Here is a 27999-nt window from a genome sequence, read left to right as displayed (position 1 = left end):
CTGGTTCTCTAGTGCAGGCCACTTAGGACTCTGACAGTTTTTAAGCTGAGCTGGGGCTTGGATATTAAGCACTCCCAAGAAGTGTGTGTTCTTTTTTCGGCCTGTGGCAAGGCTTTGTACAGGCAGACAAGACAGACAGAGGGAAGCTCCAAAGAGGAAGGGGATGGGGGAACCAGTACTTCCCAAGAACATCCCACACCTGCACAACAGAGAGGTAAAAATATTCAACCTTTCTCCCTGTCTCGGTCTTTGGTTATCTCTGTGTTGTTTTGGAACTTGACTCAAGTAAATGTGGTTCAAGTTAAACAGCTCAAATGACTGAGCTGCTGCTCTTGTTGTTTTTGTAGCTTTTGGATGAAATGCAATTTTCATGTCCCTTTCCTGACAGAATGTGGGTTGATTTGATTTGGCTTCAGGAATCTGTTTGTGTCCAAGAGTGTGTGGAAGTTCATTCACTTCTGAGCCTGTCACTAAGAAATTAAAACTTTGCCTACTTTTCTTTAAATTGAAACTGGCACGACGTTCTTTGGGACAGAATGCAGAAATCCAGTTTTAAACTTTACAATATATACATAATCTGATGCTAAGGCATAAGCTTATTATTTCTCTGCTTGGAATGTCATAGCTGTATGTTCTCAGAATTTACATTGTTGCATAGAGCTCAGTTTCTTATCACTCATTCATGGACCGCATGTAGGGTTCCGTTTTTTATTTGTAGCAGAATTTCTTATGCCCTGTATCACTCACCACACACAAGTTGCAGAAATCCAACTGCTGAAGTTTTTCTTCCCATGGAAAATCTGTGGTGATTGAGTGCTTCATCTGTTGAAATTCTGTCTGACATACAAATATTAAAGGCTCAGGTGCCTTGCCAAAAAAAAGCTGGCAAGTTAATTTATTTCAATAAGATTTTAGGTGAGCTGAATGGCATTTCTTTATTTTGTTTATGTATCTGGAAGTAGTAGGTTGATATCTGAGGGGGGGGGCAAAGTTGGCCAAATTAATATGGAATCAGGTCAAATAATGTACAGGAAAATAGGTAAGGCCACAGAATCTCAAAAAAATATGGCGGGGGCTTAGATTGCTGCCAGAAAATGCAGTGGTTTTGCTCATATTTTTTATAAATATTCAAGATATAAAGAAGAAAATGTTTGCTCTTCAAGGCTTAATAGTCTTCAATGCATATGATAGATCCTCTTTTCTCCATTGCTTCTTGCTTTCCACCATACTAGCTTAGCTTCGTCATTCTGATAACTTCAGCCAAATCTCAGGCTGCCCTGTTGATCTATTGCATAATAAATACACCTATGTTGCACAATGTCTGCACATCTAGCCTCAGTGTTGCACTTTCCTTGCAAGGCTAACTCATTTTCCCTGCAGTCAAATTGCAGCATTTTGTATCTGACCGTCTCCAGAGCATTGATTGCTTTTATGACTGCTGCAGAATAAGGTTCTGTGTTTGTGATGCAATTAGCGATGAACAACCCATCCATCTCCACAAATACAGCATTTTGTGATTTTATTTTATTAGTATTGAAAACTAATTTAAATCTCTACAAGCTTTGTGCTTCCTCCCATCTCCACTACAACCCCAGGATGAAAGCATGCATCCTACTAGGCTTGTTTTATTTTTTGTTTGGTAAAGTGGCTGACAGCAAGCCTTTTCCAGCATGCTGCCATTTTGTGAGCCTTTTATTTAGTTTGTTTATTGGGCCTCTACAGATATCCTTTTTATTGTGTATTCATGATTATTTGTGTTCATGATAGCATTGGGGTGGTTACATGAAATTCTGTTTTCGGTGCTGTTTGGACCTGCAAAAGTTTTGGGGTGGACATATTGCTTCGTTTCCAATCTGTGCATATCCCATAACGCCCTGCTGAAATCCTGTAACTTTTTATGCTACAAATGCTCTGGTGTTTAAAGGGTTTGTCCTGCTTTTGTTGCACTAAACTGCAGGAGAGCTCCTTCAGAGACAGCAGTAATGTAACATGGGGAAGTATTGCAGAACAACTAAGGAAAGTAAAAGGGTGTGTGGTCAGTCCTGTATAAATCCACCACTAATGTCTTATTATTGCATCAATCACATGTTGCAGAATACACCGGCAAAAAAACCCATTCTAGTGGAACCCTTAATTTTCTGGAGGCATTCGACCCTCTGCTGGGCTAGAGGGCAAATTGTTTGTAAAATAGGAAAGGGTGAAAGCAACATGGCTATCCTGTCCTCTGCCATCTAGTGTGTACAGACTGGATGTTGTTTACTGTCTTTGAAAAAGGACTTGCAAAAGGCTAAGGTAAAGGTGGTGGCACATGTTGATGTTATCACGTGGCTCTGGTGTTTTCCCCCCCTGACCTATTCCAGCTCCTGACATCATGTAAAAAGACATCTAATTCTTAAACTAGGATACTCCATCAATATGATATAATGTTCTAAGGCAGTCTTATGGTTATCCAGATGTTGTTGGACTCGAATTCCAATGATTCCTTACTATTTGTCATGCTGGTTGGGGCTGATGGGAGTTGGAGCCCAACGTCATCAGGAGGGCCACCTGCTTCCCATCCTGCCCTAAAGGGAAAAGTTGGGTGTTCCCAACTCAGCCAGCCTGCCAAACAAATCATGATTACTCACTCACTCTTCCATTGTCTCTTGAGACAGACGGATGCCAACAACAACAAAATTAAGACTGAGTGTAACCTATCAGGATGAGCTGTTGTTTGAGAGAGGACGGTTGCACATCAAATTGGTTAAAAGCTTCAGGTTTGGCCCTTTTCGACACATCTTTGCCAATGCTTTCCTTCATCATATGAAAGTCTGCAAAGCCTCTCAAAAAGTAGTTCTCGTAGATTTGCTTCCCTGGAAGCAAACAGTTAATCAGTGTCATAAGCAATGAAATATTTCATAATGTCAAGTTTCTGAAGCCCAATTTTTTTTTTTTTTTTTGGTAATTTAGAGGCTAGCAGTGGCAAATCGGATCACAAGATATTAATTGCTGTATAGAGAGAATCACATGCAAAAAGTAGCTACCAGCTTATATCCGGAACAAACAGTGGTCACATCTAGGCCATCAGAATAGGAGAAGCATTCAACAGTGCCTTCCGCTGAACTGGAGGCAGGCAGGAGGGGGGTGTTCCTCTGGGGGGGAAAGAAGTGTAAAGAACTGAAGGTAAGTAATCAATTAGTTTGAGGAAATTGACATATGACCTAGTTTTAGAACTTTAATCTAAAACTGCCACCTCATGGTTTAAAGTAATTATATTTTTCTTATTTTGCTTCTATTGTTTTTGGGTTTTCCCCTGGGAGAAATTAGTTCCATTCCTTTCAAATGTTTCCTGTAATTATATAAAGTGCTCCTGGCACCCTCTACCTTTGATCATCTTAGTTTGCCAGCTCTAATAATATGAACACTTGGCTTCCAGAGCTGTGTCTTAATAATAAATTAAATTATAGCCGTTTGCAGAATTGAAACTATAGAAGAAATGTTACATAAAAATATCAGCCCAATAAATCAAGTATTTCTATACTTGTGTGGCTGAGAAAACAGAGAATTTGGCTTCTCACACTTGCCCTTTGGGGCTTACTTTTGAGTAGACATGTGTCTGACAAAAAAAATGAGAAGTCTCAAAGAAGTCATTTTTCAGAGGAGTGTTAAGATTTACAAGCTCCTTTCTCTAGATTCCATTCCTCAATCTCATTGTTAAAAGGCCAATAGTCTAAAGTAAGGGACACAGACTTGTAGTAATGGGCTGTGTACTCGTTGCCATCTTAACACACAGCTAGCTCAGCCTTTCTCTCAGTTCAGAGCTGGTTTTGGGGAAATGCACAATGAGATACAAGATAGAGATGGCATGTGACAATGTGTATACACCAGTTCCCAAAGCAGTGGTGGCAGTGCATTGGATGCAGACTGAAAATGTGTACACAACCTTCTGGATACACACTACAACTTTAAAGCACATTTGAAGCACATTCTCCCCGCATCCCAGCCCAAAGGGTTGCATTACAATTCCCAGCAACACCTAACAAAGTACAGTGCCCGTCTAACAAAGTACAGTGGGAGAGGGGCTTCCAATGTGCTTTAAAGGTATATTGTGCACACAACCTTACAGAGTTTTGTGGTGTGACCTTGAAATAAACTAAGTTTTGTAAGCAACATCTGACAAAACTGGTCAGAAAAGCTGTTGGCCTATATAACCTTGCCAGGTGCAATGGTAAAAATAGTTCGTCTTAGCAGATCAGGCATAATGCATAGAAGCAACAGGAAACAGACACTTTCGCTTCTCCTTGTGCCAGCCACTTTAATTTAGCTTTCATTCAACTCCCAACTATTTTGAAGCTGGCTTGATTAGAGATGCTTACACACTCTACATTAACTGGGTTTCCCAGAATCAACATTTTGAGCAAGCCAGAAATATAAGTGTGCAGATGGAGTTGAAATGTTTTCCACTTATCAGCTTATGGAAGCAAGATAATTGATGTCCTTTTGGCTTAAATATATGATTTTTAAAAATAAAGAAAAAATAGAATTTGCATATTAGGTCAGGCTGATGGTCTATCTGGTCCATCACCCATTCATTGCATCTGGGCCTGCTTGAATTATATATTACCCTACTTAACTTTATATGTGATGACATCAGGATCACATGTGGGGCCTGTATTTTCAGCTATCAGTCCATAAGGCCCATCACTTGCATGAGGAGTTATCACAAAAGCAGGATGGAGCAGCATATACATAGTCATCATCCCTATTCCTCCTGGTATCTGCCGCTTTGAACCTTTCATCTTATCCTATAACCCTTCTGTATTTCTGCACTTCATTTTCTCGGTATCAGTTTTTCCATTTCACTGTGTGCCTCACTTCCCTTATCATTAGTGGAAGAAGAAAACAGAACAGGCCCACCACAGATCTATGCGAGCATTCAATTGTTTACCTTTATCTATTATGAAAAGTGGCCATTAATCCTTACATCTTAATTTGCTAACTCTTAACAAACTGCTAGTCAGTGAAAGACCATTCCCTTCTTCCTGTGCCAGGCTATTTTTAAGAACACATTGCCATGGGATTCGTAATTGTAATGCCCCATACAAGATTTCTGAAGGACTAGAAATACAATATCTATCTGATCAGTATTATCTACATATTAGATTAGTGCCTTCAAACAATTCTGGTGGATTAGCCTGGCATATTTTGTTTTTTACAAAAGCGTTATACATTCTTCCTAAATGCAGTGTGGCCACTTATTCTATTCTTCACTACAGTCCTTTTGCTCATATAGAGAGGGAAAGTTCATGGATTGTTATTTTTTTGGGAGAATATCTGAAATTGTAAAAGGACTGCTATCATCCCAGTATACTGGTATAGGCACATTTCATAGAATCATAGAATCATAGAATCATAGAGTTGGAAGAGACCACAAGGGCCATCGAGTCCAACCCCCTGCCAAGCAGGAAACACCATCAGAGCACTCCTGACATATGGTTGTCAAGCCTCTGCTTAAAGACCTCCAAAGAAGGAGACTCCACCACACTCCTTGGCAGCAAATTCCACTGTCAAACAGCTCTTACTGTCAGGAAGTTCTTCCTAATGTTTAGGTGGAATCTTCTTTCTTGTAGTTTGGATCCATTGCTCCGTGTCCGCTTCTCCGGAGCAGCAGAAAACAACCTTTCTCCCTCCTCTATGTGACATCCTTTTATATATTTGAACATGGCTATCATATCACCCCTTAACCTCCTCTTCTCCAGGCTAAACATGCCCAGCTCCCTTAGCCGTTCCTCATAAGGCATCGTTTCCAGGCCTTTGACCATTTTGGTTGCCCTCCTCTGGACACGTTCCAGTTTGTCAGTGTCCTTCTTGAACTGTGGTGCCCAGAACTGGACACAGTACTCCAGGTGAGGTCTGACCAGAGCAGAATACAGTGGCACTATTACTTCCCTTGATCTAGATGCTATACTCCTATTGATGCAGCCCAGAATTGCATTGGCTTTTTTAGCTGCCGCGTCACACTGTTGGCTCATGTCAAGTTGTGGTCAACCAAGACTCCTAGATCCTTTTCACATGTACTGCTCTCAAGCCAGGTGTCCCCCATCTTGTATTTCAGTGATATTCCATAATTAAGAATCACTTTCCATAGTGACTCGATTCAGACAAGCCTCGAAACCATGGTGAGCTGCTTCTTTGTGGCAAATTAGAACCATAAGAGTTTATCTAATCTATTCCAGTTACACACAAACAAATGGGAAATAGAAGAAAAAGGCATGTGAGCCCAAGGTTCACTGTACTTTGATCACATTATGACATCTGAATGCAAATATTATGCTTGCAAGGGTATACCAAAAACTAGAAAGTGTAAAAGTGGCAAATTGTTTTTTTTTTGAAAATATATGCATCATAATCTACTGTTCAGAGATCTAAGACTGGCTGTGACTCTCTGCTGAGTATGCCACACATGCACTGGCTGCCCTGGGTTTGTTGATGTATTGTGTGTGAAAACAGTCTTAATAGTACTAAGGCCTTTTACATGCAAGCCATCCAATGCTGGCCAATGTGTCATTTAACTGTTTTCTCTAAACCTTTTCCTACAGGCACGTCATGTTGTATCTGCCTCAGATTTATTACTTTAAAAGAATAGCTCAAGTGTTAATACCTTCTGTAAAGAAAAGTCATTCACACTACACCACCACCTGTCTCACCTACTTTTGTTGTACCACGGCTGATCTCAATGCAAAAATGCTAAGGCCTTTTCAATTTGTGATCAACAGGGGTCTGATAATATTGATCATTTGAAGGGTTTTTATCCTGCTCTTTGGTTGAAAAGGGCTCCCACAGCAGCTTACAATGATCCGTACTAAGACAATGCTTGTCCTCACAACACGGAAGAAAAATAGATTGGGGGAAGGAAGAGGAAAAAACCAGATTCAGGTACTAGTTTTTTGTTTCCAAGTTCCAGCTAGGATGGAAACGTTTCAAGGAGAGGAAGAGACAGCTGCTGCTGGTCTCTCAGCTGAGGTGATGGAATAGTCCTGCTTCCTCTTAGCAGCCTGATGGAATGGGAAGGGGCCATAGCTGAGCGGGAGAGCACATGCTTCACATGCACAACATCATAGAATCATAGAATTGTAGAGTTGAAAAGGACCCCAAGGCTCATCCAGTCCAGGCCCCAGCAGTGCAGGAGTCCCAGATTCATTCTCCAGTTAAAATGGGTAAGTTCTGAACTGCAGGAGATCATCATAATAGTTCTTATATCCATGTCCTCAAGGAGAATTGAAAAATTAAGGCACAAGTGTTGATCCATTATTATAAACATACAAGTGCATGTTTGGAAATGGCACTAAGTAAGAGTCTGAGAATACAGTGCTGTTTGCACTAAAGCTGTTACTTGAAAATCATTTCTATTGTTTGGGCGATTCTGCTTTCCCTTCCCTCATTAACTAGTCTCATGGGCTGAGGAAGGGGTGGGGGTAGTGGTGAGCAGCCAAAGGCTTGCATATTGAGATCATGGGAGAGAAGCTGCTTCAGAAGAAGGGAAGTAATGGCTTTTAACATATAACCGTGAACAAATCTACCTTGCTGTTCGGGTTCTTCCCAGAATGAGAGACACATGACTTCACAGCTGAAGTACCAGAGATCAACAAAGAGTGGCATGGGGGAGGGGGGTTGGTCTACACATCAAAGGAGTCCACTGGAAAATCATATGTTCATGTTATGTGAGTTTTACACACTTATGACCATAATGTGTAGCCTTGTTTTCCATTTCCTAGTTCCTCATCATGTGGAGCACTGCCAGACAGTGTGTAGGCGAGGTCTTACTTATCCATATGATAGCTGAGACTTTATAATTTTCTGGTTTAGAAGATAAAAGTTTTTAAAGCTTCGTTCACCAAACAAATGTGCAATGTTTACCAAAATGAACTTTGCATTTTTTGGAGACACAGGGAAAAAAATGATTAAATTTTGGGGAATGGGGTTGTTGTGCTTCTAACTGGATTAGCCCACTCTTGTTTTTTGGGTTGTTTATTAGTACTCTCTTCACTTTGGCACAACCGTCTTTGAGCTTTAAACATTCTGTAATAAGGACAGGCTTGTGAATACTTCAGAGAATAAAGGATACCCTGGTCCAGACAAGCTGAGGCCCAATGTTTACAACAGCTGTTGCCAGCTGTGGAAGGAAGGAAGGAAGCCAGTGATGCTATTTGTCCTGTGGAGTAAAAACTGAGACAGTTCCAAGACTTGGCTATTTCTAACTTTGTATATTTGCACACACCCTCTTAGGAGGACCACTGCTTGCTATTGTCTTCTCTTCAGGGAGGGTCACCACTTATTCCAGAACAAAATGGTCACTTCGCAGTACAGCTGCTGTCCCTTAAAATAATCCACATTGCTCAGAAGTAAGTCCTACTGAGTTCAATGCGTATGCATAGAATTGGAGTCTGAGACTGGTTTCCTGTGTGATCTTAGATCTTTGCATATTTCACCTTATGACACAATTTTAATAACAAATCCTTACGTTCAGTTTTTCATAAGCTACTATAAACCAAGTGAAGAGTTTTTTTTGCAGCCTGGGGGCTACATTCCCTCATGGGCAACTTTTTTGGGGGTATATATCTTTGGCCAGAGGCAAAAATGGGTAGAGCAGCAGATGCCTTTATATTCAAGCCATGCATAACTCAGAGGTTTCTACACACCCACCCACCCACCCACCCACCCACCCATCCATCCATCCAGGGGATGGATTATTCAAGGACACATTCCAACCCAGCAAAAGCACTCAAGGAGGTAGAGCAGGGCCAGTGAGGGGCAAGAATCCTGAGGGCCAGAGAGGCCTGAAAGGCCATTTTTTGCCCCTGCACCTGAGGTTCCCCACTCGTATTATTAATCATGGGTAATGTCCAGTGTTAGTCATACTTGGAGAAGGGTAACTGAAACCAGTGGGCATACTTTGAGTGTTTCTTAGCTGGAGATCACCCAGTATGCTTTCCCTCACAGCTGTGTTAGTACTTTCATTAGGGAGCTTAATTGCCCTGGAGGTTATTCTGAAGGGTGGTATTAAATAGTGCTGCTTTTATAGGCAGCCGGCTGTCAACATTGTAGCAACAACAACCCAGGGTTTCCTGCCTAAAGTAACTGACATGGACCTGAGTGAAAACTATATGCATGATACTCCTGGTGGCCAGGGTGAGAACTTCAATACATAACAGGTGGTATAGAAACCTTTTAAATAAATAATAAATAAAGGATGATACCTTTCCTTCCAGGTTATTGTGGCACTGTGAATTAAATGCCCTGCTTCTATTGCCCCCTTTGATTCCGTTTCCCATTATGTGGATTCACATTTTTCTGGTCTGATTTATTCACAACATTTTACACCTTTTCTCTGTACACAATTTGCTGATCATGTATAGTTTGGGGTATAGAGAACTTCTTGTTTAGATCAGGATGTTATTGTTATGAAAGGACATTGTGGTTATATGCCGTTAGTTACATAAGAAACCTACAATTTACAAAATACTGTACACTCTGCCTCAGTCTAGAAAATCAAGCTGTACATGTGACAGAGAAACAAAACATGTAATGTGCAATGTTATTTACATATCTGCTGCCTTACTGCCACTCAAAAATAACTACATGCCAGCTACTACAGCTTTTAAATAATAAAACGCTATCCATTCAAAATAACAATTTAGTTCATATGCTGGGGGGGAAACTTGTTCTCAAAGGCTCCAAGAGGTTCTTGGGGCCATGTTTCTCAAAATGTTACTTTGAGTACATTCACACTGGAGTCGAATGTGGATCTGAAGCCACTTGTCTCTTGCTTTTTTTGCGCAGTGTCCACATGATATCGGCCACAGCCTGCCTGCCCCCACTGCTGCTTTCAGATTTTCCCAATCTGCGGATTATCCAGTAAGACGGGAAAATTCAATATAAAAGTTATGTTACCTAAGTGGATGCACTGCCGCACATTGTGTATATGGTTTTTCTTGTTTCACTGGGTATCACATTTTGTCACACCACCTACTTCCATTTTGTTTCCACCAGCCCAAAGGAAAGGCTGCAACCTGCCTCTTTTTACCAGGTTCTTGCTGAAGGTACATTCCCAGTATTTTTTATTTTTAAAGCAGCTATTTTACACAGAACTGTTTTTGTGCATAACTTGCATTTAAGCTTAAAATTGCCTGCAGGAGGTGGGAGAGGGGGGTTATTGTTTTGTTGGTTTTCTTTTAATCATTTACTTGTGTTTATCTTTTATTTTATTCTGTGAAGTGCCCTGAGATCTTGTGATGAAGGGTGGTATATAATTTTAATAAATGATAATAATAATAATAAATGATAATAAATAAAGGCAAAGAGGAGGAAAGGAAGCAGCAGCATTTCATGCGAGCAACACCAAATCCTTGCCTGGGTTGGATTTTTTATTTTACTGCTCTTTTGTGTAAATCTGGTATATAAAAAAAACATGTATTTTTAAAAAAATAAATAGATAAAACACACACACGTAAACAAATACCTGCATGCATGCCCACAACAGACCTCAGGTTTCCTTCCCTGGAGTTACACATACATTTAAAAATTATTTTACTATTTAATATACAGAAGTATTAAAAATGAAAATGAATAGTGGTTCAACGTTTCACAGGTGACCCCCCCCCAAAAAAACTGATACTCTCAATGGTGTGTTTGCACTACACCAACCTCACTCCCACTACACCCCTATCACAGTACATAGCAGGAACTCGGGCAACCAGAGGTCCTGTGAAACCGTAGGTCAGGTGAATGTCGTGCCCCACTGACCACTACTGCTCACTTCGCTGTGGTGAACTGAAGCCTTTTAAATTGACAAAACAAGAGGGCATACTCAGGATATCTCAATAGTTAATGCATAGCTGGTACTGAGCATGTGCTTTTGCTTTAAAGCAGCTAAATCAATCCAAGGATAATTTAATCCAGCATTCTTTACTTTGAATCCTAGCAACCAGCAGGCACTAGGTGGTCCACCAGGAATTGGCCAGAGATCCTCTGGTGAACCACAGCCTACCTTCAGTTCGCCTTGTTATATGATACAAGATTAAAGGGATTCCTAAGGGAAGAACAGTGATACAAGTAGGGAAGCATTTTGTTCTGGCAGAAGACATAAACGTTTGAGAATCTGCTGGGAACAGGTGCAGTGAAAACCTATACATGTCTACTCAAAGCTAAGCTCCATTAAACGCAATGCGACTTACTCCCCAGTAAATGTGCATGGAATTGCAACCTTAATTTTAGCATCCAGAAAGATCCTAAACCAAGCTAATCAGAAACTGAGCCTTAGTGATTTCAACTGGATTTACTTCAAAGTATGTTTGTTTAAAATTTCAGTCTTAATGCAAATTTGGACTTCATTAATTATTGTAAACGTGACCATTTCTTTCTACTTCCCCTCAGGCATACAATATCTCCTCCTCTTTGTGAAATGGAACAAGCCATGCACATTTACCTCAGAAAATTGCTATGTATACATAAAGTATTATGATTAAAAACATTTCTAGTCCATCTTTCTGTCTCAAAATGAGGCACCCAAGTTACTCACAAAAATACAAAATAAAAGTAGTGCACATATGCTGAGTCATATTTCTGATTAAAGGGATTTATGTTTCCATGTTGGGTTATGCAAATGAATTCTGCCAACTTCACTAATCTGCACAGACAATATTTAAAGAGAAGGGGCCGCTTGCTCTTTGCATACCACAGAAAGAAGAAAAGCGTAACAACTTACTGTAAATCCAGACTCAAAAAACTAAACATCAGCTAAAAACTCCTACTGGGTAACTGTGCATAACTGTGCTATATAAGGCTCTTCCTGGCTCTTGTGTGTTTCAACTGTATTAGTCTGCACGGCATAACGCTTTCCCTCAGACAACAGTTTTAGCAATTCTGAATCCAGTACTACATTTTCTATACAGCTGGGTGTTTCTAGAGGCCCCAAAGCAAAGTACCCCTTCTAAGCTAACCCAAGTTTAGCCTTCACTCAAATTTACCCTCATGAGAAAAACTGCGAACAGAGAATGGGCATCTCTCTGTCCAGGTTCTATTTCTGAACTTGTAGCTGTCACAGGAACTCTTGACACAGTGTAATGCTATTCTACATTGCTCAGGCAAAGAAGTTATAGAACCAATGAGAAAAGGATGGAATTCTATGAAAACATTATTCTAAATAGAAATATTGTTCATTGTTCAAACTGTAGAAACAGTTGCTTTTAAATAGGAAAGATGGCCAATATTTTTACCTTCGTACTCTCCTGCTGTTCCTGAATGTTTCCTTTAACTCACCTGGGAAAGGCAGATCAGGTCAGCTATGTTGTTGTTTAGTCGCTTAGTCGTGTCCAACTCTTCGTGACCCCATGGACCAGAGCATGCCAGGCACTTCTGTCTTCCACTGCCTCCCGCAGTTTGGTCAAGCTCATGTTCGTAGCTTCGCGAACACTGTCCAATCATCTTGTCCTCTGTCGTCCCCTTCTCCTTGCACCCTCAATCTTTCCCAACATGAGGGTCTTTTCCAGGGAGTCTTCTCTCTTCTCATGAGGTAGCCAAAGTATTGGAGCCTCAGCTTCAAGATCTGTCCTTCCAGTGAGCACTCAGGGACTCTCCACTATGACTGTCCATCTTGGGTGGCCCTGCACAGCATTAGCTCATAGCTTCTCTGAGTTATTCAAGCCCCTTCGCCACGGCAAGGCAGTGATCCATGAAGGGGCAGGTCAGCTATAGTCTCTGCTTTTCCTGCAACTTTATTAAAGTTTGCCTTTGACAACTTCAGGTATTAATTTCAGGCACAAACATCTCCATTAACATTGATATATCCACATTTGAATATTTTTATGCACTTGTTAAGAACGATAATCAATAATCATAGAACTAAACTATTGGCATTATTCTTGGTGGGCCTGGCAAAATAAGTTTCGTTCCTTGAAAGAACTTTAAAGAGTTGTAGGAAAATATTGAGAACCCGCATCTTAATTAGGGTAATAATATTTACCGGTACGTCTTTCCCAGAACTGTCAACCATCTTGAATTCTGTCCACCACTGTCAAATAATTAGCTACTCACTTTTACAATTATTAAATATGACACGAGTTAGAGAATTGTCGAGTAGGAAACTGTCATTACAATTAATAGTAATATTTGCTAGGGGATGGACTGCTTAAAAAAATTCCACCCACCCCTCCTCCCCAGTGGTAAATTCTGAAATACAAGAGCACATCATGACAGACCCTATAGTCACAGTCCAACAAAAATCCAAAAATGTAGGCAACTGTGTTTATCTGTTATTATACACACCTACACCAAGGAACAGCAGTATATAGCATACTACTGTAAGTTTATCAGGATCAGTGTGACTGCAATCCTGTGCAGTTTCCTGGGAGCAAGCACCAATGAACTCAGTAGTGCTTACTTTTAACAGCAAGGGTTCAACTTGTAAAACACATGGAAGTTTTAACAAAAGAACTTCAGCCATCTGAAAAGCAACCTTTAGTTTATAGAAAGGGTTGCACTGGGAGCCTGAGTATATTAGCTTTGATTATTTGCAGCTACTTTTTTTATTAAACACCAACAGAGGCTTAACTGCAGAGGATGCAAGAAAAATTGCACAATTTCCTCTTTACAAAGGAGTGCATCAGATTGCCAAATGTCATGACATACAGAGAGGGGGAAATAAAACTAAAGCCGGCTGTAGAAAAAGGATGTTCACTCAGAGATCAGTGTAGTTGGTAAGAATGGAGCGATTTGTTTACTCAACTCTTAATATGTGCTATTTCTTGTGCAGGGCCCCCTGCTTGCTCCTGTGTGCTCCCAATCAGAATAGTCATTGTGGAATTTCCTTCTAGGGGAATATCTACAGACCAACATGAGTCTACCCACTTCCTGAGTAACTTCTGCCTTGGCTGAGCCCATGAAGAGAGTTAACAATCTCAATAGAGGCTCTCTAGATTCAGTCTCTTTTTGAGCAAGTATTCTTTCTGTCCAGTGCTTTTTTCTGGGGGGGACGCATACCCCTAAACATTTTGTGAATCTTTGTACTTTTGTCCATTTACTGTAGTTATTTTTCCTGATTTGAACTATGAAATGGTGATTTTCTTGAGTCAAAATGAGAGTACCCCTAAACAGTATTTTAGGGGGGGGGGCATCACTGTTTCTGCCTATTTGTTTTCTGTTTTTTTCACCAACTTTCTTTATTGGCTTCTTCTTTAAGTTAGAACACTTGCATCCACTTAACAATTGAAGCAATATATTTGTGGTAAAAGAACACAAATTAAATGCTTGCCCTTTGAGACCATTTTCACATGTGACATACAATTTAACCATTGTTTATGAGTCTCTCACTACATATATATTACAAATGACAGACCATAGTTAATATGTAAAGAGAAAGAGGCATTTGAAATACGAATGAGCTTTCTGACCAGTGTAAGTTTTTCTGTTTAGATTGCAATCCAGCACTAACTAACTGCAAGTCCCAGGATTCCTTGTGGAAAGTCATCTGCTTGAAATGCATGGTGTGTAAATTGCCTCAGTTGAAACAAGCACCATATACTGTGTGTGTGTGTGTGTGTGTGTGTGTGTGTGTGTGTGTGAATATCATAGGGTCCCAGGAATCTTGAGCGTTGCTGCTTCCTTTTTGCATCCATGATTGTTACTGGTGTTTACTTTTCAGCCCCCTCCCTGGTCTTTGTATGTACTTGAACTGGCAGTGGCAGGATCTTACTCTGTTGGTTGTCTTTTTTGTTCTTTGTTACCATGGATGATTATGTATATCTTCTCTTTAAAATAATCCAGCAATGCTCAATAGATTCCTGGGACCCTAGTTGGCTAATGCTGTCCACAGACAATTAAAGGACATGAAAGGAACCAAGTTGCTTCAAAAAATATCAGGTTTGGCCTGGCCTGTAGCTAACCGGATGTCTGTTAACTTTTCAGAATGTGCAATATACCATATATGACCATAAACTGTGGTCCTTCTTCAAGCTATCTGTAGTCTTGGCCCTTGTTCTTCCAATGTTTAAATACCTCTCAACTATTTTAAGAATTGTAAAGCATAAACAGCAGTATCAATCTTCTTGTTCCTTCACTGTTTGTAAATGAGACTGCTTATTCTAGAAGGAAGGAAAAGTTAAAGAGAAGAGAAAAACTTAAGTTTTGATAAAGCTAGCCTCAGGGTCATTCCACTATCTTGTGGGAACAAGGCCCACTTCCTCTGAGTGCCTTTCCCTGACACTCACAGATGCAGCTGGATGGATTTTTTTTCCATTGCAACTCTTCTTTTTTTTTTTACTAAGAGGGATTATGATAATAAGCTATCCTTTGCAAATATTGTCACCGTTACTGTGTTTAAGATACTGCCTTTTGAGAGCTGTGTGACTGTTTTTCCAGCTCTTAATATCCGGTATATTTTTGTAAATATAGTAGTTTCAGCCTGTTGTGTATGATACCTACATGGTACATATCAGATGTACAAAAGCACATATTTATTATTATTAAAGATACATTAGACTAAAATTAAAGAAACACAAATTTTAGGTAGGAACCATATACAAATTAGACTATTTTCTGTTTCTTACAATGTCCACAAGACTGTCATCTGTGAAAACAAAGTTGTGTAGTAGGTGTATTGTATGTGCTTAAACTGTATGCAGATGTGACCTGACAGTCTACCTTGGTATGAGGCTGCTGTAACTGTCCACAATATTAATAATTAAAACTCCAGTTTTTAAGCAGTTCGTTGTGGAGAAAATGTTCCGCTTCTTGATCATTCTAGATACCCCTTCCTGTACCTCACCAATTCATTGGTATATTTCTAAAGATGGGGCAACCAGAGCTGCATACAGCATGGCACAAGTGTAGATTTATATACAGTGGTACCTCTGGTTACGTACTTACCGGTAATTCGTTCTGGAGGTCCGTTCTTAACCTGAAGCACCACTTTAGCTAATGGGGCCTCCTGCTGCCGCTGCGCCGCCACCACACGATTTCTGTTCTCATCCTGAAGCAAAGTTCTTAACCCAAGGTACTATTTCTGGGTTAACGGAGTCTGTAACCTGAAGCGTATGTAACCTGAAGAGTATGTAACCCGAGGTACCACTGTAATGGTATTATTTTCATTTCTGAATATTCATTTTAGCATTGGTGCAACACATGGAGCTAACATTTTCTGTGATTCAGAATCATTTTTCCTGAGTGGTTATAGTCAATTTAGATGATTCTTCTCTCTTTTTTTGTACCGGGATATATCAGTCTGCACTCACTTATGTTTAATCTCATTTGCCATTTTGTTGGCAGTCATCCAATATGTAGAGATCTGTTGAGTTCTTCTCAGTCTACTTGGGATATAATCTTCCTGTGAATAATTTGGTGTCATTTGGAAACTCGCTATTCATCCCAACTCCTGATCAAGCTTGCTATTTACTTATCCTGGTAGTGAAAACTGTCAGTTTATTCCTCCTCTCTGCTTCTTGCTTTCTTGCAAATTACTAGTTGATATAATATATATAGATCTGCACACTTGTGGATATCCTCCAACAGTTCTAGGTGGTTAGTGATGCAATACTTCCATGGGTAAAAATCATATTGATTCTTCCTTTGTGACATGATGTGATGGGCTGCAGAGTTAGGTGGAATCCTATCTTCCACTGCAGTTCTGAGGGAAAGTGGGGGGATAGTTTCTTGGGGACATCCACTGACTTGACTGGGAATGTTTATGCCACCTCTTTTGCACGTGTAGTGTTCTGCTGGCAATGTTGCAGGACAGATTTGTGGGTTGGCACAAGATTCCAATGAAGTCCCTCTCCTTCCCTGTTGCATCTCTACTCCATTTGATTGTGCTGTCAACTTTGCACTAGTCTACCCACCTCAACCCTTTGGTGTAATGCTCTGCTGTTGTTGGGGACTTTAAATAGTTATCCAATCATCATCAGACAGAGAACTCATAGATATGGTTGTGATTCTCAGAAAGAGGGCAAATGTGAGGTCAAATATTAATACTACAGAGATATAGAGACCCAACCTGGAACAATCTCAAGATTGTTAAAATGAAGTAGCAGCTGGGAATGGACAAATCTGTCAGTTTCAGTTTCTCATTTTTCCAGTTTTAAGTTCCAGATCAGTTGGTGATTTATTTTTTTAAGTCTTCATAAAAATTCATTGACATTTTAGTCCTATTTTAGCCAAACCTACATATGTTTATAAATATTTTTGCCCATTGTACACATTTTTGCAAAATTATTTTCCCTAATATGATACATTTTAATGCTATTTTCAGTAACGTGTGCGCATGCACACTTTACCCTAGTATATGCATTTCTGTTTTAAAGGTTTTCCTTTAATTGTGATATTTGGGAGCATAATCTGAGCATCTGCAGCTGCCAATCCTGCAGGCCACGGTCCATAGCTAGTTTGCTCTTGTCTAATCTTAGAATGGTATGCTAGCTGCCTCCTGTGAATTGAAGGACAAACCTCTTTCTCACACATAGGGAACAATATGGGCGGAAATAGAAGTTATGAGGGAAACAGAGTTCCCAGCTCTTGCAGGAAAGAATTGGAGGGTAAGGGGGTGGGAGTTGTTTAACCTTTATACTGCCTGCCAATTCTCTCCTGCCAACAACTCTCCCCCTCAAGCAGTTTTAAACAGTGCTTGAATTACAGGAGATCCAGAGTGGGCCTGGTGGTCTCTTTCCTTTTTGTACTGGGCCACTTAGCTATTGTTCTTAGAATACCTCAAGGGGCTCTTGTTGTTGTTGTTTAGTCGTTTAGTCGTGTCCGACTCTTCGTGACTCCATGGACCAGAGCACGCCAGGCACTTCTGTCTTCCACTGCCTCCCGCAGTTTGGTCAAACAAGGGGCTCTTAATATGGGTCAAATGGGGGGGGGGGTCTCTCCCTTCCCCCAGTTTGAGCATTTTCTCCCTAGATGGACTCCAGAACTATAAAGGAGTTCTGCCAATAAAAATGGCCTGGGCTAGGTAGCATTTAAAGGAGGGAATCTACTCAGAGTAGATTGACTGAAAGCAATGGATTTAAGTCAGGGGTCGGCAACCTAAGGCCCATGGGCCACAAGTGGCCCACGGGGGTCGTTTAACCGGCCCATGAGCCGCCCCCGAACTGAGCCGCCTGCTCGGCGAGTCCCCACGCACTGTGCTAAACCAGTGCAGTGCAGGGACTCGCTTCTGCGGTGCCGGAAATCACTTCTGCGCAGACACTGGAAATCACAGGTGTGCACTCTCATGCGCACCCGCAATCTGGCCCATGGAGAGATCTCCGCTGGAGTGAACTGACCCAGGCAAGGTAAACCTTGCTGATCCCTAATGTAAGTCTATTGATTTCAATACATAGGCGTACCCAGGATTTATTTTTCAGGGGCAGACTTGGGGGGGGGGCAGAACTGAGTTATCTGCAACACAATTGGTCAGTTAGTTAAGTATTTTTATTTATTGACTTGATTTAGGTAGGGACAGCTGCCCCTGTACTCCCCTGGCTACACCCATGTTTCAATAGGTCTAGTCTGAGTATAGCTTAGTTGGCTATCACTCAAAGACTTCCTGACAGAGCTGGAAGTGACTGCCCCTGTTGCTTTATAATAATTGTTTTTAGCTTCAGAATCTCCACTGATTGCCATATTTTTCATACAGTGACAAGCTTTTTGTTTCTGGTCTTTTTTCAGGACAAGCCATCAGGAACCAACATGGTGGAAGAGAAGTCCACAACTCCCTCGGTGGCAAAGCTGGCAGGAAAATTCCAAGATCAGTCATCTCTGTCTGGAAAGGAGGTTAGGTACAATTATCATTGTTATGTGGATTTCTATAGCTGCCCATCAACAAACGTTCTCTGGGTGGCTTACTACAAAAAAAGTATTAAAACACAATAATAATGAAACCTAACAATAAACAATAACACTTCCTGTTATAGAGGCAGAATTAAAATAGTTTGAAACTCAACCACAAAGGAAAGGGAAATTGAGTGACAGGCTATCTGGAGAACTGATGTTTCACTCTCGAAAGCAGCAGGAACCAGAGACCAATAGCGAAGGGGGCGAGCTGTTCATCTAGTCCTCCTCCACAGCTGCTGGAATTCCTCTTCCTCTTGAGGAAGTTGGCATTTTCATACCTTTGGCTGGCCTAGGGAAGCCTGACCAACCCCAACCCTTGCTGAATGACTGACTGAAAGTCTGCCTAGGCTCAATCTACCTGGGGAGTGGGGGCTATATAATTACCTGGGGTGGCGAAGTCTCCCCTTTGAGGGGAGCGACTTTGGGGGGAGGCAAGAGCTGTCCACACAACATCATTTTCTCTGGGAAAGGCCTTGCATTAGTTGTTTAAAATGTTTAAAATTGTTTGAAACCACTTTTAAACTTGTGTTTTAAAATTTGTGGGGGTTTGGCTGGTTTTTTTTTTAAATTAAGGGATGTAAGGTGTGCCTGGGAAGAGAGGAGCTGGGGAGAGCAGGGGGCATCCCAATCACAGTGGTTCTGAGAAAGGGGAGGTATGGTGTTAGTGACTGTGCCATGTGCCAGGCCTCCCTCCAACCGGGGGAATTATGGTAGCCCCATCAGCCACCCCTCAGGTCTGTGGCTGCGGCTATAAAGCTTTTAATGGCTCAGGACTGCAATGCCTCAAGGACCACCTCTACCCATATGAACTGACCCAGATCCTGCAATCATCATCTGAAGCCCTTCTTCATCTGCCCCATCCATGAGATGCCCAGAGGGTGGCACCCCATTTGTGCAATGCTCTCCCCAGAGAGGCTCGCCTGGCACCTTCATATCTTTAGGCACCTGGGGAAATGTTTTTCTATAACTAAGCCTTTGGCTAATAAAATGTTCTATGGACTTCGCAATGTGTTTGTGGGAGGAGGACTATTGATTTGTTTTTGTTGTGTTAAGTATTTTGTGTTCCCATTTTGTACTTTTATATTGTGAACCATCCTGTGATCTTCAGATGAAGGGCAGTATACAAATTCAATAATAATGTAAATCATGTGTGCTTATGCTTTATTAATCACAGAAATGCATTTATTTATTTTGCATTACTATTCTAGTTTCGCTGTTGGATGAAATGGTCTGCAACTAGATTTTCTTTTGTGCCAATTGCTGCTGGCACTAAACTGTACAAAATTAATGAAATCTTCAGTTTCAGAAAACAACAGTGCAAGAAGAGAGGGTGTGTGTTTGCATGCAAAAAATGCCTTGAGTTGGGATTTTTAGAATTTTCCTAACACTTTTACACAATAAATTTGCATTTTTATTTATTTTTACTAATTTGTCTTAATTCTTTCTTCAGAGTAGCAAATTATCTAATATATATAGCACTGAATGCCAAAATAGGCTTCTAAGCTGTTTACAAGTATAAAAACCAATAATACAAGTATTAAAATATAAACAACCATAATTAAAATGCACCAGGAAGCAATCCTATTAAATCATTAAAAAATTAATATTCATAATTAAAATATGCAACAAAACAATCCTATTAAAACAACACAGCAGTTAAAATAGGAGACCATTGCAAAGAGATCAAAGAAACGTTTGTGTTAAATAGGTGTGTCTTCAAAAGCCAGTGGAGTGCCAATACAGATAGGACCTCTAAAACTTCAGCAAGAAGTGCATTCCATAACACCAGTGACACCAGTAAAAAAAAAGCCTTATCAACACAGACACACATCTCTAATTGTTTATAAATCTTCCATTTTCATCATTATTTTGTAAGCTAAGCACCCCCTCTCCTACATGGGAGCGCACACAAGCTATGGTTTATTTTTAAGGATGTATTAATAGGATTAATACAATGATGTATTAATAGGATACTGCACAATTTTTACCAGATCAGAGCTTGTAGCAGTAGCAGTATTGTGCAGAGGTTAAAATGCAATTAGAGCATGCATCATAAAGGGCTCCAAGGTGCTGATAATCAGGAACCACTGTAGTATATTTCCTTAATATATTTTCATTCAGTTTACAGCTGCAAGAACTGCAAATACCATTTTCATAGGCACTTGCAAAATTGCCCCCGAGTCTTACTCCCTTGTTCCTTACTGTTACAAGTTCTTGCAACTAGTCTGATAGTACTTGTGAATATAAAGTTGCACCTTAAGTCTTGCTTGGTGACAGTCAGTTATGAAAAAGCTTTCAAATGTAACAAGCTTTGTTGCTTCACAGGAGCTAGTGAACTCGGAAAACAATTTATTCTCCTTACTTTGTCTTGAGACACAGCGCAGGCATGTGGAGAGAGTTGTGTCACTTGTTATCAGTAATGTTATAGACACTATGCAATAGGTGACTGTGACACTTTCTGTCCAGCATAGAGTAGTGTAGTAATTTTGTTGAGTGGAGAAAGCATTGCATATTTCTAACAAGAAACAAAAGGAAACAGAAATCATGATTATACTCTTTTTGTCCAGAACAGAAAAGAGAAGTGAGTCTAGCAAAATAATGATTGTTGTTGTTGGCCTCCATCTGTCTTGAGAGACATTAGTGGAGTTCTGCTAAATAGGCAGTAACATCTCAAGAGCTTTCCCCAACCATCTGCTCTTAGGACCTTTCCCGATATAAAGATTGCATTTTTCCATTTGATTTTCCTTCCTTCCTCTTCTGTCAACTGATAAGCTGCTCCTCTATTTTTAGATACCAGTCACTAAACCAACCCGTAGAAAACCACCATGCTCCCTTCCTCTCCACACAAACAAGGCAGAGCTTGGCCAGAATGGTGAGCTAGTAAGTATCAATGTTTTGAAGAAGTTATTGTTTCCTTTCCTTTTGTAAGCAGTGTCAGTCTCTCTAAGGATGTAATGGTCCAGAGGTTAGTATATGATGGGTGGGCTGGCTGACTAAATGAGTATCAGGTTGATGTTGTTATGCTACACATTTCCTATGTCACTTTAGATCCCAATGGCATCCTTCAATGCTGACCGAGTAGGGGGGAAAAAAAAGAAAAAATCCTTCCAGTAGCACCTTTAAGACCAACTAAGTTAGTTCTTGGTATGAGCTTTCGTGTGCAAGCACACTTCTTCAGATACACTGAAACAGAAGTTGCCAGATCCTTCTATATAGTGAGAAGGTGGGGAGGGGTATTACTCAGAAGGGTGGTGGGAATGGGAGATTGGCAGATAGCTGAGATGAGCCTGAGTAGAGTAGGGAAAGTCAGTCTTATTACGGGTCAAACAACGGTGCACAGACACAATTGGTGCTCTCCTTCTACCACTGGGACATGATTCCATCCACACGAACCACTGATACTGCTGAGCCATGGCACAGCTGCATAAATTCACCACTACTAGAAGAACAATACCTTTCAGGTTAGCCTATGGGTGCCCTACCTCATTAAGGTTAAGGCTAGTGTTGCTGTGTAGCATACGGGACATGAAAGGGCAGCTCTGTCTATCTGGACAGTATGAGATGTCAGCTTTGCTTGGATCATATACAACTAGAATAAGCATCAGTCTGTTTGGAGAATCTGAACTGGTTTTCTAGCTGAGGATCTAGAACAGGCTTCTCCAAACTGGTGTCCTCCATATGTTTCCCATCTGCACCAGCCAGCACAGCCATGCTTGTTGGGGCTGGTGTAGGTTGTCACCCAAAATATCTGGAGGGCACAAAGATGGGGAAGGCTAATCTAAAAGAATAAAGGAACACTGAAGCCACATGTCTCTAGGAACAACCCAGCTGTTCCAGAAGAAGATGGGTACACATGGTTCAATGTTATATTATTTATTATATTTAATTGTCACTACAAAAATTGTCTTACTTTTTTTTTTTAAAGCATACAGTACAAAATTTAAAATACATCAGAATGTTTTTAGGTTTTTTTTAATGCAAAGCTAGTAGAATATCTAGTCATCAAGTGCATGCCATGAGGCCTGGCCTGCACCCTCTAAGTTAGCCTGCTGCCCTCAAGTGCAGTCAAGAATGCTGTCCTGTCACCAGTATGGAAGTAAAAAATAATAATCATCTAGACTGCTTGTCTTCTGGATATGAAATGGAGGGGCAGAAGCACCCTGCCTTCATCTCAGGCAGCAAAAATACCTTGGGCTGCCCTAAGGTGGAAACGGCAGCAATAGACCCTAAGGGGCCCCATGGCCTCTGTGTTTGCCCAGCATGCTAAGGCCAGGCCGTCTTTTCCCCTAAAACTGTTGGGGAACCCACCTTTTGCCCACCTTGAGGTTCCCACATGCATGCTGACGTTTCCCTCTTATTTCTCAGGAGCCCAGTTGTGGCCACTGTTGACTTATAAGGTAAATTCATTATCAGATGAATTGTAACGACAGCTCATTTTGTTCCTTTTCCACCTTTCTCCATCCCTTATGCACACACAGCCTTAATGTATAGCAAACTGCCTATTTGCAGCAATCTCCTGTTTCTCTTTCTACAGAAGCCATCTCCAAATGCTTCACATCCTCTAAAGGTTAAGGTAAAAAGCTCTCCCCTAATTGAAAAGCTACAGGTAAGATCTGATTACATACGCATTACAAGTTAGGATGCAGTCCTATACTCCAAGGAAAGCTATCCCCTCAGCTCCTCCAAGTAAATATTTCTGGGCCCCCAAAACACCTCACTGATTTTGTTAGTCACAGCAGAAAGAAAAAATGTTTAAAAAAATTATCACCCAGCCCAGTACCTTAATAGGATGTAAATCATCCCCTAACTTGTCATGGGATCAATAATTTGATGAATGAGGTGGGGCCCTCACCTTGGTTGATCAGCATACATCACATACATCAGCTGCAGAGGGGGGCTGTGTGTGTTATGTACACATGTGAGAGTGTGCGGTAGCCATATCCACCATTAGCATGTGACCCTCAGAGGATTGGCTAAGGGCGAATGGGGCTTTGGGGACAAAAGGGTTAGTTATCTTTGCTATACATGTATTCCCCCTTTTATCACTTTCCATGTGCTTTTAAAATTGCAATGGTATTTGCTTCTGTCAGTAATGCCTGCTTGATGCTAGTGTGGCTAATTGTTAAAGATGAGAGCGTCTGTTTTTGTCCCAGCTCATGCTATTGGTATTGTGAACTTGGCCCTAGTAATCCACTACAAAAGCATTCCAGGATCCCAAGCAATATGAGCTTCCTCATATCACTGCCCTGCTAATGACACCCAGGTTTTTCAGCTACACTGGTCACCTTAACAGCTGCATTATCTGGGGATTCAGACATGAACAACATCACAACCACATGCTTTTCTCCTGTGGTATTTTTGGTAGTCATCTGGACTGGAAGTGAGAAAGATTTCACAACACTGGAAGCTTAGGAGCATTCTCTTGATGTAGATGGATAGAGAGATTTAAATCTAATATTATTATGGCTTTGTTCACAAGCTCTCCCGTGCCAAGCCACTGAAGATATATTCTCTTGGCTGAGGAGCTGGAAAATCCTTCAGGCTTTCACTGACACAAGAATAGTCTTTGGATCCAGCTATTTGGGAAGGGAAACTATCCTGTCATATCTTCTCTTCTCCAGATAATTTGTTAACAATGTCACTGCTAGATACATTTGCTATTTAAACAAATGTTTTAAGAGCAAGGGCTCCCCCTACGGTCATGTTAAACAATAGTAATTTCCAAATGGTGGGCAGTAGGTCATTCTGGAAACTTGGGAGTGGGGCAGGTAGAGAACCTCTGATCCTGCAGATGTTGTTGGACTACAACTCCCATCATCCCTGACTATTGGCTATGCTGGTGGGGATTGATGAAGGCCATAGGCTCCATGCCTCACATGAAAAAGCGAACAGGATTCCGAGAGGTACTTCTGTATACAGCACAAGTTGGTCCATAAGGACGAATGGAGCACTGTCTGTCAGCTTCTTCCTCCTGAGTTTCAGTGTAGCCTCTGTAGAACTCAGCAGGGAGAGGAAGGGGGGCTGGCCTTGCCTGTTGGTTGCTCTGGCTCCATCTACCATTGATCTCTCTGCCTTCCAACCCACCAGTGCCAATGGGAACTTGCCACCACCAAATGCATGTGTCCAGTGACAGTGATTGGTGTGGCATTAAGACCTGGGTTCTGAGTTAAGACAAACAGTTGAGAACATGTGTGTTAATATATTAATCTGTTAAGTGTACTTCACATCCAGAACAAACTTTTGGTAATAGGTGGGATGATAATATTGAGGCACAACTGTTTTCTTTTCTTTGCAGGCCAATCTGGCATTTGCTCCAGCTGCCCTGCTGCCAGGAGCTTCTCCAAAAAGCCCTGGCCTAAAAGTAATGGTTTCTCCATTTAACAGCCCTCCATCCACTCCTGTCAGCCCAAAGTCTCAATCAAGTGAAGCTGATGAGACACCAGTTAGTTTTGATAAGCCACCAGAGGGCACTCATCTTCAATTTTATAACAAGGTATGGTATATGTGTGCTGGTCTTTCACAATGCAGGAGAAGACTTGTGAGGAGAGAGGGAGAGAGAGAGAGAGAGGGAGAGAGAGAGAGAGAGAGAGAGAGAGAGAGAGAGAGAGAGAGAAAATATGGCTATATGGCTCTTTGTATTGGGGAAAGGATCTGGAGATCAGAGGCACCCATGCTTCCTCCTGCCCTGCCTTACCTCTCTGTTGCTGCACAACTGGACATGATATACAGATATGTTTTTATTTCTGAATCTGCTGTTTTGCGCACACACAAAAACCAGTAAATTGTAAAACATGTTTGGGGTTTATTTGTTTGTTTTTTAATGTCCATTTTGCCTACCGTGAAAGATGCTTGAAATGTTTGCTTTGGTGGAAGTTTAATTCTTGCACAATGCCATGGACAAAACATTTTTTAAAAGCCTGTGCACACTGGTAAATAAATATATGCACGCATGCAGTAAAGGACATGTTTATGGAACATTTGGAGGGTGGGGAAGTAGTAATTGAGTGGAAGTGATAAAATACACAGCACAAGCACCACTATTTATTTATTTAATATGCCGCCCTTCACCCGAAGATCACAAGGTGGTTTACAGAATAAAAATGCAAAAGGAAAACACAAAATACGTTAGTGTAGATTGGAAACATTGAGATAGTTTTTGGAGGCAAACAACTGAAAGTAATCTTGTGTAGAATAAAGCACATAAAAGTGCACATAGAAAAATCAACCCACATATGCATTACTGTGAGCACCATCTTAATCTAGACCTCCTTGCTTCTCTCTGGTTTCCCTGATATTCCTTTCTTGTGCTTCCTCTCTTCCCTGATCTCCAAACAGCCACTTTGGATTTGATCTGCTTGAAAGTTGACCTTGCCTGTTCATCTTGTGCATGCTTGCTTTTGAGGACCTGATCCTAGTCATAAGCTACTAGCCATGAAGTTCAGTCTTGCCCAAACTACCAGTATCCCAGATATTGCAGTGCAGCATCAAGTACTCCTGGACCATTCACTGGTGCCACTGAATATGTGAAGTCATTATTTCTTTCACTTAGTCTGGGATCAAAAAATGAATAAATAAAAAGCTTTCCACAGAAATTTATAAGCAGGAAGAGAATGAGTCAGGACTCTTCAGCCTAAATTCTTGGTTTTCAGATTTCAACACGATCTCATGTTATGGTAGAATCCCTAAAGTTGGCATGGACCAGAGAATCATATTTGTCATCCATGCATGCTATGTTGCCCATCTGTGTAACAACACAACAGTCATATACACACAAAGGTGGGCACAGAAAATAATCTATTAACCTCATCTCCCCTTTTGTGATAAGGGGCAACCATCTATTCTCTCTCATGAAAATGAAGGTGATGCCAAATGCTATTGATGTAAAGGAGAAATAGTACAGTATATGACTAAGAGTCTAAACATGTAAACATCCATGTTGGGTGTTTTGTTGACTTTGCAGCATTGATCTCCTTTATAGTTTTCAATCACAGCTCTATCCATTTTCAGGTACGCACACGGGGATCAATAAAACGCAGACCACCCTCTAGAAGATTTCGAAAGTCTCAATCAGAATATGGAGATGACCTAGATATAGGGGTGACAGTTTCATCGCAGGAGAATGGTGCCGAGGAGGAGAATGGTGTATTTATGGACAAGAAAAAGGCAACAAAGTCACTCTCTCCCCCTGTGGATGGTCTAGATCACCATGAGAAACAAAAAGAGAGAGCATCTGATGAAAAAACCCCACCAGGATTAGTGTCCAGAAGAACAGAAAGCAAAGAGACAGAAGCAGGAGCAGAAGAAACAATGTTATGCAAAGACAGCAAAGAAGAGAAGCTACATCAGAATGTTTCAGGGGGAAATTCATGTGAGAACATCAAAGACGACAAAGAGAAGAATCCAGATCATGACAATGCAGAGGATACAAAAATAAAATCACAGAAGAGCACTTGGAATGATAGGGAAGATGGTATTGCTTCTGACCAGGAAATAAAAGATAAAGGAGAGAGGGTGGCTCAATTAAGAGAGAGTGAGGACACACAGCTGATATCAGACAAACAAGACACTGCAACTCCAGAGCTTGCAGGAGACACAGAAACCTGTACAAGCTCCAGGGTGTGATAGTAGTAAAATCATTGGGCACACAGTAAATGGGAAACCAAGGTTATGGAGGGATTCCCACTACAGTACTTTCTTATGAATGAGCAAAAGCTCTTCCTTAAAGGAAAACCCCAAAGATATCAGTGTTATCCTTTTCCTTTGGCAGTTTTTAGGCTATTTACTGCAGCAAATCTGGTCATCTGTGATGGAGGATAGCCTGATACAGACAATTAACATTCTAGGCTTTTCAAGCTGGTGGCACACCAAGAAGAATGATTGTTCAGAGAATTATTGTATGTTGACTTAAGGAATGCAACAATTACTGGGGCTTTTAAAGCATTTTTCATATAGAAAGAACTATCATGCATATTAGTTACGTTTTCTGATTAAAGTGGACGTTTCCAAACCTCTTGTGGCTTGTCAGCTGTAAACTATGCTGCATGCATAACAATTACATGGTCACCCACACAACCACACAAAACAATCCCTTCTGGTTTAGTTTGTGACTATGGAATAATTTGTTATATGTGGTAAAGGAAAAAATTCCATTTGCAGGAA

At 40.9% G+C, this 27999-nt stretch overlaps 1 protein-coding gene and 1 long non-coding RNA gene across 6 annotated transcripts in view; one reads left to right on the top strand and one right to left on the bottom strand.

Moving 5' to 3' along the window:
- RCSD1 (RCSD domain containing 1) lies at positions 1-27847 on the top strand. Its single transcript, XM_081001545.1, has 6 exons — positions 1-214; positions 18676-18780; positions 21631-21720; positions 23375-23446; positions 25136-25333; positions 26848-27847. Exons 1-6 carry the CDS (start codon positions 164-166, stop codon positions 27460-27462), a joined length of 1131 nt encoding a protein of 376 aa, XP_080857671.1. The 5' UTR covers positions 1-163; the 3' UTR covers positions 27463-27847.
- LOC308474958 overlaps positions 1-27999 on the bottom strand; it is a 41640-nt gene that overhangs the window by 6176 nt on the left and 7465 nt on the right. For 2 of the 5 annotated variants that reach the window (XR_013985056.1, XR_013985057.1), the window contains exons 2-3: positions 3024-3131; positions 748-837 (exon numbers count right to left, since the gene is read on the bottom strand). This is a non-coding gene — a long non-coding RNA (uncharacterized lncRNA). The remainder of the gene's footprint in view (positions 1-747; positions 838-3023; positions 3132-27999) is intronic. The other 3 variants (XR_013985054.1, XR_013985055.1, XR_013985053.1) reach the window with 2 other exon arrangements.

The sequence above is a fragment of the Podarcis pityusensis genome (genome assembly GCF_964106645.2).
Source record: "Podarcis pityusensis genome assembly, chromosome: 4".
Taxonomy (NCBI): Eukaryota; Metazoa; Chordata; class Lepidosauria; order Squamata; family Lacertidae; genus Podarcis; species Podarcis pityusensis.
This window is presented reverse-complemented; position numbering and strand designations above follow the sequence as displayed.

Bases quoted from the DNA above. Each gene is read 5' to 3' on its own strand.
- RCSD1 (XM_081001545.1), top strand. From the start codon at position 164: ATGGGGGAACCAGTACTTCCCAAGAACATCCCACACCTGCACAACAGA. The intron at 21,721-23,374 runs GTAAGTATCAAT...CTCTTTCTACAG, and splicing joins TTGGCCAGAATGGTGAGCTA to AAGCCATCTCCAAATGCTTC. The intron at 25,334-26,847 runs GTATGGTATATG...ATCCATTTTCAG, and splicing joins ATCTTCAATTTTATAACAAG to GTACGCACACGGGGATCAAT.